At 40.3% G+C, this 11,893-nt stretch overlaps 2 protein-coding genes across 6 annotated transcripts; one reads left to right on the forward strand and one right to left on the reverse strand.

Annotated features, from left to right (window-relative positions):
• Nucleotides 1-743: 743 nt before the first annotated feature.
• On the reverse strand, nucleotides 744-7,852 carry LOC133466779 (uncharacterized). 4 transcript variants are annotated; one of them, XM_061750779.1, is made up of 5 exons: nucleotides 3,897-4,783; nucleotides 3,737-3,832; nucleotides 3,342-3,675; nucleotides 2,674-2,976; nucleotides 744-1,517 (listed from the first exon to the last, which is right to left on the reverse strand). In XM_061750779.1, exons 3-5 carry the CDS (start codon nucleotides 3,651-3,653, stop codon nucleotides 1,038-1,040), a joined length of 1,095 nt encoding a protein of 364 aa, XP_061606763.1. In that variant the 5' UTR covers nucleotides 3,654-3,675; nucleotides 3,737-3,832; nucleotides 3,897-4,783; the 3' UTR covers nucleotides 744-1,037. The 4 variants fall into 4 exon arrangements, with proteins under 4 accessions (XP_061606763.1, XP_061606761.1, XP_061606764.1 ...); XM_061750777.1 differs by lacking the exons at nucleotides 3,737-3,832; nucleotides 3,897-4,783 and adding an exon at nucleotides 7,721-7,852; XM_061750780.1 differs by lacking the exons at nucleotides 3,737-3,832; nucleotides 3,897-4,783 and adding an exon at nucleotides 4,800-5,158.
• rabgef1 (RAB guanine nucleotide exchange factor (GEF) 1) lies at nucleotides 5,203-11,719 on the forward strand. 2 transcript variants are annotated; one of them, XM_061750774.1, is made up of 9 exons: nucleotides 5,203-5,460; nucleotides 6,204-6,383; nucleotides 7,193-7,394; nucleotides 7,715-7,881; nucleotides 8,115-8,196; nucleotides 8,272-8,404; nucleotides 8,472-8,563; nucleotides 8,726-8,982; nucleotides 10,212-11,719. In XM_061750774.1, the coding sequence occupies exons 2-9, from the start codon at nucleotides 6,306-6,308 to the stop codon at nucleotides 10,617-10,619; spliced, it is 1,419 nt and encodes a 472-aa protein (XP_061606758.1). In that variant the 5' UTR covers nucleotides 5,203-5,460; nucleotides 6,204-6,305; the 3' UTR covers nucleotides 10,620-11,719. The 2 variants fall into 2 exon arrangements, with proteins under 2 accessions (XP_061606758.1, XP_061606757.1); XM_061750773.1 differs by having other exon boundaries at nucleotides 5,206-5,460; nucleotides 7,186-7,394.
• The last annotated feature ends 174 nt before the right edge of the window (nucleotides 11,720-11,893 follow it).

The following is an 11,893-nucleotide window of genomic DNA, read 5'->3' on the forward strand; positions in this document are numbered from 1 at the left end:
AGCGCTTTACAAAGCCTCACATTCACACACACATTCATGAACCAATGGGCGACTGCTGCCATGCAAGGCGCTGCCAGGCCCGCTGGGAGCAAATTGCGGTTCAGTGTCTTGCCCAAGGACACTTCGACATGCAGACCGTCGTAGCAGGGATTCTAACCTGTTCTACCTACTGAGCCAAAGCCACCCTAAAATAACACCATTGGTATCGCAAGACAAGTCCAGATCTGTGTGACAGACCACCAAGGACTCCACTAAAAGAGGTTTGATGAAGACCTGATATTGTATTTCAAAGTAAAAGTCTCTGAAAACTGCATATTTTGCTGTCATTACCCCTGACTGAAAAAAATCTGTTAAATCTTTTTTAATGAGATATCGCAACACCGGTCCAGTTCTGGGGGACACTACACCACCCCAGGTCCTATCCAAATCTGATGTGCCATTTCAAAATAAAAGTCCCCTGAAATTGGTATATTTTACTATCACTACCACTGATTTCAAATATTCATTAAAAAATCCATGAGTTATCGCAACACCAGTCCAGTTTTGGGTGACACTACACCACCCCAGGTCTCGAACGAAAGAGGTCCCATCCAAATCTGATGTGGCATTTCAAAATAAAAGTCCACTGAAACTTGTCGCCACCTATAGGCAATCGTTATTGCGACGCTGCGGTTCCCAAAAATTGTAAAATGAAATATAAAATCGCAAAATACAAACACAAGTCGAAGTATATATGCAATTAGTTAGAATAAAATAAGAAAACTTGAATTTTATTTTGTCTTCCATCCCCCTTTTACATAGACACCCATAAAAACAAAATAACACATGGGACAATCACATAGGACGCGGTATGCTATACATAAAGACAAATAAATTGGTTAACTGCATGGTAACCAGCGTTATATGTCCATGCATATTAATAATCATGTTGGATATGGAAGATTAAATGAGATAGCACATACAAACATGTAAAATAAACCAGATTATGGAAAATTCAGGTGATACAGCAGTCAAAAATAACAACAGAAGCATTCAATTTAATTTGTGAGCTCAAAAGCATCCTCCTGTGCGAGCAGTCGTTGGAAGACTTTTTTGGGGTACAGGAAAAAGCTTCTGCTCTGCTCCAGGTCCTGCGCGTTTATGATTCGCGTCACCAAAGCTTGCTGTATGGCCGGAGACTCGCAGGGGTGATGCCGCACGCCGTGACTCACGTTTGTGCCCGGCTCGATGACCAGAAGACCCTCTTTTGAAGCAAAGTCATCTGTTTTACGAGCTCCGCCGCGGGTCGTCTCATTGGATGTATCCGCTTGGCTCATGTTAAAGGACATCTCACTGGAGCGGGTCCAGTTGGTCGTGCGGCCTGTCTCGGACGGGCGACGCTGCGGCGGTGATGGTGCGGTCTCCCGAATGTTCCTGTGAAGGTAGACGACGTAACCCTGCACCAGACGGTTTAAGGCCGTCTTATAGGACAGACGAAGAGACTCCGCTGAACCAAATGGCACAGAATGAAGACGAACCTGGTGAAACAATAAGCAAAGGTGCACTATGAACCCCCCCGGGTCATGTCGTGCAGAAAAATGTAAATAATTGAAGAGATAAAAAAAAGAATAATCGAAAAATAGTTCAAATAAAGTTTTAAGTAAAAAAAAAAAAAAAAAAGTGTTGGGAATTGTCAGCCCATACATAAAATAAAACTAAAGCAAAAAAAAAAACAACCTACAAGCAAATAAATAATAAATACATAAATAAACATTAACACTACTATTATTGATATAATCGTCATCATCCTCATCGTCACCAAAATAATAAGAATGGTGCTGTCCAGTCAAATAAAAAGATTTTTTTTAAAAAAGACAGTTGAACATTTTTCACAATAAAGGTAAAAGTAAGAATAAAAAATAAAATACAATACAAATAAAGATGAAAAACTAAATTATAACAAGAATAATGACAATGTTAATGTATTTTTAGTTACAAATATTCATGATAGTTAGTGCAGTAAAATAATGAAAACAAAAACACAGGATGAAGAAATTACAATAAAAATTCAAAATTGCTGATTTATAAACAAATGATTAATATAGAAAAGTAACCAATAAGGGTAAACACAACCTAAAGAACAGTAAAATTATTTACATTTCTAATTTCTTTACTAATAATTAATGTATTAAAAAATTATTTAAAAAATATAAAGTATGATAAAATTATTTACATTCCAAATATCTAAATACATAATTATTGCATGAAAAGATATGTAATCATTAAGTTAAAACACAGGAAATAATTTAAATTTATAGAGAAATAATGACTACATAAAAATAAAAAAAACGTTATTTAAGTTTAAAAAAGCCAAAATACAGTAAATTTAGTTGAATTTAAAATTTAAAAAACACTAATTATTAACCAGTAAGTATTAATGACCATTTAAAAAAATACAATAAATTTAGTTGAATTTAAAATTTAAAAACCACTAATTATTAACCAGTAAGTATTAATGACCATTTAAAAAATTCAGTAAATTTTGTTGAATTAAAAATTTAAAAACCACTAATTATTAACCAGTAAGTATTAATGACCATTTAAAAAAAATACAGTAAATTTGTATTTAAAATCCTAAAAACCCAAATACCAAAACACAAGACAGGAAATCCATTTCCAAAAATGTTTACTGACCTGGTGGATTCTCATGTGGAGATGAAGTGCGGCTCCGGTCAACCACTGCTGCATGGACACTGAACTCATCCTCTTCTTATTGGTCATCCTCTGGTAATGGTCCAGCATTTCCAGTTTAAGCCAGTTGTCGTAGATCTCCGTGGTCTCGGCCATCATGTCCTGGTCGTTGGCGATGCCCGGGATCAGGTTCAGGTAGTTTTGTGCAATCCCGCCGATTCTCGAAGAGACTGCGATGCCAAAAATCTTCCCGGACGGGCATGTCAGAGGCGATTGGATAGCCTCTGCTGAACTGTTGCCTCTAAACTAATGGAGGAATAAAAACAAAACAAAAAAAAGAATAAAATAGACTTTATTGAAAGTCATGCTATAACGACGACTATAAAAAGACAGATTATGCTTTTTTTTCTTGAATGTTTGACATGAAATCAGACGACACTTTTTCTGTTTTAGTTCAATTAGGATTAGCAAAAAAAAAAAGATTTGTTAAATGCCAGAATAGTAGGAAAGATTTTTTTTTTTTTTTTTACAAATATATATAATAGAAAGTACAGTCATGCTCAAAAATATTGGCACTCTTTGTTGTTTATCACACGCTTGTTGTCTTTACCGTAATTATACAAATGACTTCAAAATGACCTATATAAGCACTAATGAGCAGTTATATCTACTTGTTGCGCAACGTGGTCCAGCAGCAAGGACAAAGCCAGCGCTACGACGCCGACGCCCCCGCGCGTGACCCTGCCGCCCCCGAGCTCTCGGTTGAGGCGGAGGCCGAACGCCGCTTGCTGCGCCTCGCTCAGGCTCCTCTGCAGCGAGGCGTACTGGTGCTGCAGCGCAGCCGACGAGTCCAGGCACAGGAAGGCGGTGAGAACCGGGTCCAGGGAGATGTCCGGGACCACGTTGGCGTCGCGGGCCGCCAGGAAGAGCTCCTGGACGGTGGCCTGCGAGGGAAGGCACAGACTGGGGCCCAGCAGGATCATGGCCGCACAACCGCTTGTGTGCCTGCGTGAAAACAAGCTCGTGTTAGTCCACAGTATTTCTGACCTTGTGCGTGTTTACTTACAGTCAAAATGACGTCAGTCATCGGAACATCACACAGTGTGCAGTGGCAAACGGCGGTGGGAAGTAACCAAGCACTATAATACTCTGTTACTGTAGTCTTCAAAGTGAAAATAATGGATTGTAAATTTGACCCATCATAGAGAAGAACGCTGTTGACAAACCTGTAAAAGGCGGTGTTGTTTACGTAAAACGAGGCTTCCAAATCGCGGAAGATCACGTCGTACTCTCCGCTCACAAATGGTGAATGTGCTGAAACCACGCCCCGCATAACTGTCAACTGTCAATCAAATACTATCGCGACTATGTGTGCGCTCACAGCCGATAACGAGGCGCTCTAAAGCAGCCGCACCAGCCTGAAGCCCCAGTCCGCACGCTATGGCTGTCGAGTCGAACTTAAAAAAAGAATAACAATAAAATCGACCCCCCGCGCCCTTGCTATTCCCCGTGGCATGCATGCACTCACCGCCAACAACGAGGCACTCTAAAGCAGGGGGAGACGCATTTTCTGGGTGTAGAAAAAACTAGCAAATGTAAAATGTACGTACATTGAATCAGTACTTTTACATTTACCAGTCTGTGTTATGCAAGTTTCTCCACTAATACTGAACTACATTGTACTGAACCAATAACGTACAACTGTATCCATTATTACGATGAATATATTTTAAAAAGATCAGAGCACAACCAGTAACGGTGGTTATTTGCACAACGTTTGGTAATGCAATCAACTGTGCGTCAAATTTGCCATCTAAATCCAATCATCGATGTTCAATAACAAAAATAAAAATACAAATAAATAAAAAGTCTAACTTGACCTACCCCACTACAACAGGAATACATTGACTGTAAATCAATACTGCGCATGTGCAACAATCGGATTTTGGGGAGAAAAAAGTCGTAGATTTACGAGAATAAAGTCATATTTAAAAAGGTCGCAATAATATGATAGTAAAGTAATAGAAGGCAGTATTTTCGAGTGATAAAGGCGTACACAGGCGTAGCATAATACGACATTTTCCTTCTTAAAAATACACAAGAACTTTGCAAAAAAGACAACGACTCACGAATCACGTGATCTGGTCCTCCGCTACCAATCATTACTGCGCATGCGTATACCGAAGCTGCCATTTTAGGGGGAAAAAATAAGGAAAACGGGAATAAAGTAGTATTTTCTCGAGAACAAAAGTATTTATGTATAGATCGTAGATTCGTGGTATTTTCTGGGGGAAAAAAATCTCCGTAATATTACAAGATTATAGTCGAAATGCAATGACGACTTAAAACAAAAAGATGCGTTATTTTCTGAACATTAGCACTTTCTATTCGTGGCACAATACTGTATTTTTCCTTCGTAAAACTACATGAGACCTTTGCGTTTAAGAAGAAGAAAAAAACCAAACGAAAGTCACTCGGCAAGTCCGCCAATCACGTGACCTCCTGATCACAACATCCTGGTATTCCGGTACATCGTGACGTCACGCTCCAATTCCCTCCCTGAGGTCTGATAGCTCATGGACCCAATAAAATAAGTACAATGGGGCATAGCTCGCTATATTCCGCATTCATAGGAGCAAGCAATCCTTTTCCGAGGATCGTCTTTTAAATTTGCCGCAATATCTCGAAGAAGAGTCTCCAAGAAGCTCGTCGTCGTGTGCTGCAAAGTTGGCCGCAATCGGAGCATAAAGAAGAGAACATCATCTGCATTTGGCCTTCAAAACATAACAGGTGACGATTTTTTTGGGTCAAGAATGTCATGAAAGTGCACGGCTTGCCGCCCTCCTGGTCGTCCTCCGGTACTCCGGTTTAGCCGCAGCGTGCCGCTGACGTAAGCAACATGTCAGTAAAGGTGTAATTGCAACGTAAACATGTTTACAGATGCTTCGAGGCCAAAGTTAGAAATGCATGGAGGTCAATATAACACAATCACCACTGCATATTGTAGCAATTGTCAAATACCAGGAAAATGGGGAGCCTTGTCGTTTAGTAGAGCATCTGTTTGGGAAATGTATAAATCTCCCTATTCCATATATACATATAAATATAATGTATAAATACACACTAAATACAGTACAATAGTACAGTGCTTCACCGCTGTTTTTATATTCAGGCCAAATCAGTGATGGTATTGCATCTTGGCATGTGGTGTCATGGAACTGTTAAATTGAGTTGAGGAGCTTCATTTAGACAAAAGTAGTCCTTTGCCGCCGTCTATATGCAGTTACAGTACAATATTACATTTTTTAAATTTTTTTTTTGTGATGGGACATCAATGTTACTTGGAGTCTGTGGTGCAACAATAGCGCATCTAACTGCAGATCAGAAGGTTGCGTTTTCAAATCACGTCGGGTTTACGTAGTTCCCCCACCCCTGCCCTTTTGTGTGCTCGCAGAATTCTAATTTTTCACACACACAAAAAAGAAAAAAAAATATATCCGTATATTTATTCATTTATTTATTTATTTTTACAGTATGAGTCAGAAGACAGAGCGTCGCGGCATCCACGTGGACCAGTCGGAGCTGCTGTGCAAAAAGGGATGCGGTTACTATGGTAATGCCGCCTGGCAAGGACTATGCTCCAAGTGTTGGAGGGAGGAGTACCAACGGGTGCGCCAGAAGCAGATCCAGGACGACTGGGCCTTGGCCGAAAAGTAGGACTTATTATTGTAAAAAAAAAAAAAATATATATATATATACCATTTCCTCAAAGTAACTGTACTGCACCTCCAATCCTTTAGGTGCCGCTAGTTAAAAAAATGATTACTTTTTACCATATGACGACGATAGTGGAAGTTACTAAACTACAGAATATTTATTAGAGGTAAGGCGTTCGGGAGAGCAGAAGCCTTCAGTTGAAATACATAAAAATACAGTATGTGGACTGCTATTATTAATAATCATATGATACATTTATTATATATTATATTTTTTTAAATGCAAAAAAAATATTTGTGGATTGTGTATGTATTTTCTTCATATTGTTATATTTAAAAAAAATAAATAAATTGTTGGTTGTTATGTTATATTAATTATATTATATATAATATATTGTTTCTATTATTACATTATTAATTTTTCAAATATGTAATTTGGAGAACAGTACTTAGTAATTATTATTGTATATTATTACAGCAGTATGTAGTGATCTTTTATCTGTAGTAGTTTTTACTGAGTATTTTTTTTAATTTAAAATTTGCATTATATATTACAATATATAATTTGTATTAGTTATTATGTCAATTTAATAATGATGTTAAACACCACCACTGTGTCACTTTGGTCACGCTACACGAGTTAAAGTTAAATACAGTCAACTAGTGGTATGATGTCATTTTTATTATTTTTTTTTACTTTCCCTTTTGTTAATTTAAGGTGAGGTGTTAATTTTTTCTGCATTATGTCTGTGGAAATTCGGTCGTTAGTGACGTAAATTGCGCTCTGTCCCTCTCCGAGGTTGCAGCGTGAGGAGGAGGCGGCCGCGTACGCCAGCAGTCACGGCGCGCCAGCCCAGGCCCAGGCCACGCCGCCGCCGTCGCACCCGTCCCAGTCCTCGCTCGGAGCCTTTTCCAAGTTCGAGGAGAAGAAAACCAATGAGAAGACGCGCAAAGTGACGACCGTCAAGAAGTTCTTCAGCCCGTCGTCGCGCAGCGCTTCCAAGAAAGGTGCGGGTGGAACGAACTGGGACAAAATGCAAGGGAAAACTTTTAAATCGGATGAAGCGGGAATTGCTTAATTCGTCAATAATTGATGAGGTAATTAATTGTAAACAATAGGCCACAGGGTATTTTGCCACCCGGAAGTCCATGTGACATCATGGTGAAATGTTCTATAGTGTCAAGGAGATAGCAAGAAGGCAAAGTCCACACGCTTGGTCCACAGATAGGCGACAATCTGATAATGGAGCAATCGGAATCTAAGTCTCAAACCAGCACGGGACATTTTTCTTGACTTTTTTTTTTTTTTTTTTTTCATCCCTCACCAGACTCACCGGAGGTGAAGACGAGCAGCCCCTCCATGGGCCGCCATGCCAGCTTCGACTCGGACCAGGTGTCCAAGGACTTCATGGAGTTCCTGAAGAACCTGCAGCGGCCCGGCCGGGAGATCCACAAGCAGTGCCGCAGTTTCCTGCTCAGCGTGTCGGGCAAGAAGGTGACCACCGCGCAATGTGTCATTGATAATAGGCCTGCATGTGGAATTGGGTGTGTCAACAAACATGTCTGACATGCTGCAACACACATTCCATAAACATGGTTGACGCACTGTAACGTATTCCACAAACATGGCAAACAAGTATTATAACACATTCCACAAATGTGGTGGACATGTTGCAACGCATTCCACAAATATATGCGATACGCTCATCTTATGTTGATTTGTTTCAGGAACTGAGCGCAGAAGAAGTGTCGGAGTGCGTTCAGGACTTCTACCAGGGCCTGGCAGAGCGCTTGATGGGTCACTTCAAAGGTGGGGCGGAGAAGACATCTTCTCATTCCGGACAGCAGCAATAGGACGAACGCGGCGACTGTTACGTTCGTGCAGGTTCCTCCGAGGCAGTGGAGCAGGTGATGGACCAGGTGGAGAAGTACATCATGACTCGTCTGTACAAAAGCGTCTTCTGCCCAGAGACCACCGACGACGAGAAGAAGGACTTGGCCATGCAGAACAGGATCAGGTGGGTGTCCCGCGTGTTGGGTTTTTGCTTCTGTTGCCTCAATGCTTGTTTATTGTTTGGCTCGCAGAGCTCTCCACTGGGTGAACATCCACATGCTTTGTGTGCCCATGGATGAGGAGATTCCTGAAGCCTCAGAGAACGTGGTCAAAGCCATCACGGGTAACTTCCCCTTAGTCTTATTCGAAATCTGCTGTCCGTATTTCCTCCAATAAGGGCCTCATCTGTAATACCTGTTTTTTTAAACACCTTACCTAAAAGAAACCCCTGCTATACTTTCTATTACGATGGTCTACAACCACGTATTTCTAACCACCAATCCAGACATCATCGAGATGGACTCAAAGAAGGTTCCCCGGGACAAGCTTGCGTGCGTGACGCGCTGCAGCAAGCACATCTTCGCCGCCATCGGCAGCACCAAGAGCGAGCCGGCGTCGGCCGACGACTTCCTGCCCGCGCTCATCTACATCGTCCTCAAGGCCAACCCGCCGAGACTGCAGTCCAACATCCAGTACATCACACGCTTCTGCAACCCCAGCAGGCTGATGACCGGCGAAGACGGATACTACTTCACTAACCTGGTCGGCTTTCCTTCCGCACCGCTTTGAATTAATTGCACAACAAAACAACATGGCGTTACGAGGGCCGCAACTTCACGAGTTTTTCTCGTAATGAGCTGTAAGCTACAAATTGTCATTTGAAGCGAGTGATACAATTTTAATCGATGTTAGGATTATGAGGCGGTGTTGTTTACGTAAATAAACAAGCCCAAAAAAATCAGGTAATGAACCTGATGTGATTTGAACACGCAACCTTCTGATCAGGAGGCAGACACGCTACTGTTGCGCCACAGTCAGTCTGTTGCCTAGAGACAGACCAGACGACAGCTGACACCGTTGATGTGAGCCACGAACGAGCGGAGCAAATGAAAGAGCCTGCAATTAACACAATTAGAAACCGTTTACACACTCCACAAACATGGTGGACAGGTTGCGACACACTCCACACAAATATGGCTGACATGATGTAATAATCGAATTTGTTTTGCACTTTTCTTAATAGTTAAATTGCTTATTGAGTATTAACGCCATCAACATGGTGGATAGGTTGCCACACGTTCTACATATATGGCAACCATGCTGCCACACACGCCGCATACTGTAAAAAGAAAAATCCACAAAATATGTTTATAAAAAAAAAAAAAAATGGCAGACGTGATGTAAAAAAATCTTAAAAATCAACAAACATAGCAGACATGATGTAAAAAGAAAAAATCCACAAACATGGTGGAAATTATGTAAAAAAACAAACTAAAAAAACATGGCTGACTTGATGTAATAAAAAAATAAATAATACAAGAATTCCATGAACATGATGCAACAAACTCCAGAAACACAGCGGACATGATGTAATAAATAAATAAATAAAATCCACAAACGTCATGGACATAATGTAAAAAGAATTCCTCAGGCATGGTGGGCATGAAGTAAAAAACTATGTAAACAAAAAATAATCCACAGACACTGGGGACACTGTAAAAAAAAAAAAAAAAAAAAAAAGTTTGATGGACATGATGCAAAAAAATCCTCAAACTTGTCAGATATGGTGTAAAAAATAAAATCCACAAACTTGGATATGATGTAAAAAACAAACAAACAAACAAACATTGGGGACACAATGTAAAAAAAAAAAAAATAAATCTACAAAGACGGCAGACATAATGGAACAAGCTCCACAAAGATGGCGTCCTCAGATCAGGTTCTCCCAAGTGTCCCAAAGCGTAATCGTGCGCCTTGTTGTTTTTGTCCAGTGCTGCGCGGCGGCCTTTATCGAGAAGCTGGACGCCCAGTCCCTCAACCTCACTCCGGAGGAGTTCCAGTCCTACATGTCGGGCCACGCCTCGCCGCACTCCGACCGGAACCGCCCCTCCGCCCAGGACTCGGGGCCGGACCCCCCGGCCCCCAACCCCGCGCTGGCCCAGCTCCAGCGTAACCTGGACCTCCTGTCGGGCCTGAGCAGGCGCCAGGAGACGCTGACGGAGGCGGCCCGCAGGCTTCGGGCCGAGCTGCTGTCCTGGCCCGACAGCGTGCGGCGCGAGGTGCAGGACGCTCTGGAGAAACACCCGCTGAACGTGAGCCGGCCTGCCGTGGCCGCCGCCGACAACGCCGACCCCGACCTGCTCCCCGAGCCTCTCGCGCCACAGGTGTTTGCTGGGTAATGGAGTCCAAACATTACACTCCCGCTTGGAAATGTCCTCACATTACAGTTTATTAGCCTTTTAGGGTTTAATGATTAACTCCACTACACGTGCTGTAGCCTCACTCTAAACTGCACACACTTGAACGCGGGATTGGGCTAACGCTGCCATTTGTTTTTTTTTTTTTAATTGATTGTATTTTTTCACTTATTTAACTTTGAGCTGCATTTAAATTTTGTATTTTTTATTTGTTTTGGGAGGTGGGGAGGTATCTTTACAAAAGGCCACATTATTACGTACATCTTTGCAGGGAACGATCCAATACAAGAGCTGTATAAAAAAAAGTAGTGTTAATTCATTTTAAAAATCCATTTGCGAAAAAGGTGTCATTACAATGAACATAGTGTTCAAATGTTTCGGAAAATCTGCTTTAAAAAAAAAAAAAAAAAACATACTTTGGTGTCTATTTTGCTAAAGAAGGCAACAAACAATTAAATTAAACTTATTGTTAAATTTGAAAATTGTGCCTTTAAAAAGTATGTTTAAAATTTTTTTTAAGGCAGTTTTTTTTTAAACTTGCGTTGACCAGTTTGTTTATGATACTGTAGTGCTTGTTACCTTATTTAGCAAAAGAGACTAAAAAGTATGTGCTTGATTCCATATTTTGTTTCATTTGCTCAATAAGTCCAGTATTCCATTTTGAATGGTAGAATTTTTTAAAGATGAATTTACTTTTTCTGTATGTTTAATATATTGTTTGTTGGTATATTTAGCAAAACAAAAAATAGGACAACTCACATACAAAAAGTATTTATATTTAAATTAAAAAAAAAAAAAAAAGCAGATTTTTCAAACATGAAATTACCAATGTGGTTATTGTAGTATTCCCCCCCCCCCCTTATTTAATAAAAGAAACAAATAATAAAAAAAGAACATACTTTTTGTTCCTTTTGCTAAATAAGACAAGAAAGGCTATGATAAACGTTCAATTCATCTTTGAAAAATCAGCCTAATAAATATAAACAACATACTTTTTAAAGGCAGAATTTTAAAAGACGAATTTAACGTGTTTATCATCGCGTTTATTGTCTCATTTACAACAGTAGTTCTCAGACTTTTTACACCAATTACTACCTAAAACTGCACTCTCCAAGGACCATCATTATGACCAATATTAAAATACAGTAGGGTAGTAATTTTAGTCCTCAAAAGTATGTACTGTGCATGTATTTACATTGGCATTAAACACTGCAGTATTATAATTGACGCGAATGAAAATGCTGTAAAATAGATTT

The sequence above is a fragment of the Phyllopteryx taeniolatus genome, chromosome 17 (assembly GCF_024500385.1).
Source record: "Phyllopteryx taeniolatus isolate TA_2022b chromosome 17, UOR_Ptae_1.2, whole genome shotgun sequence".
Taxonomy (NCBI): Eukaryota; Metazoa; Chordata; class Actinopteri; order Syngnathiformes; family Syngnathidae; genus Phyllopteryx; species Phyllopteryx taeniolatus.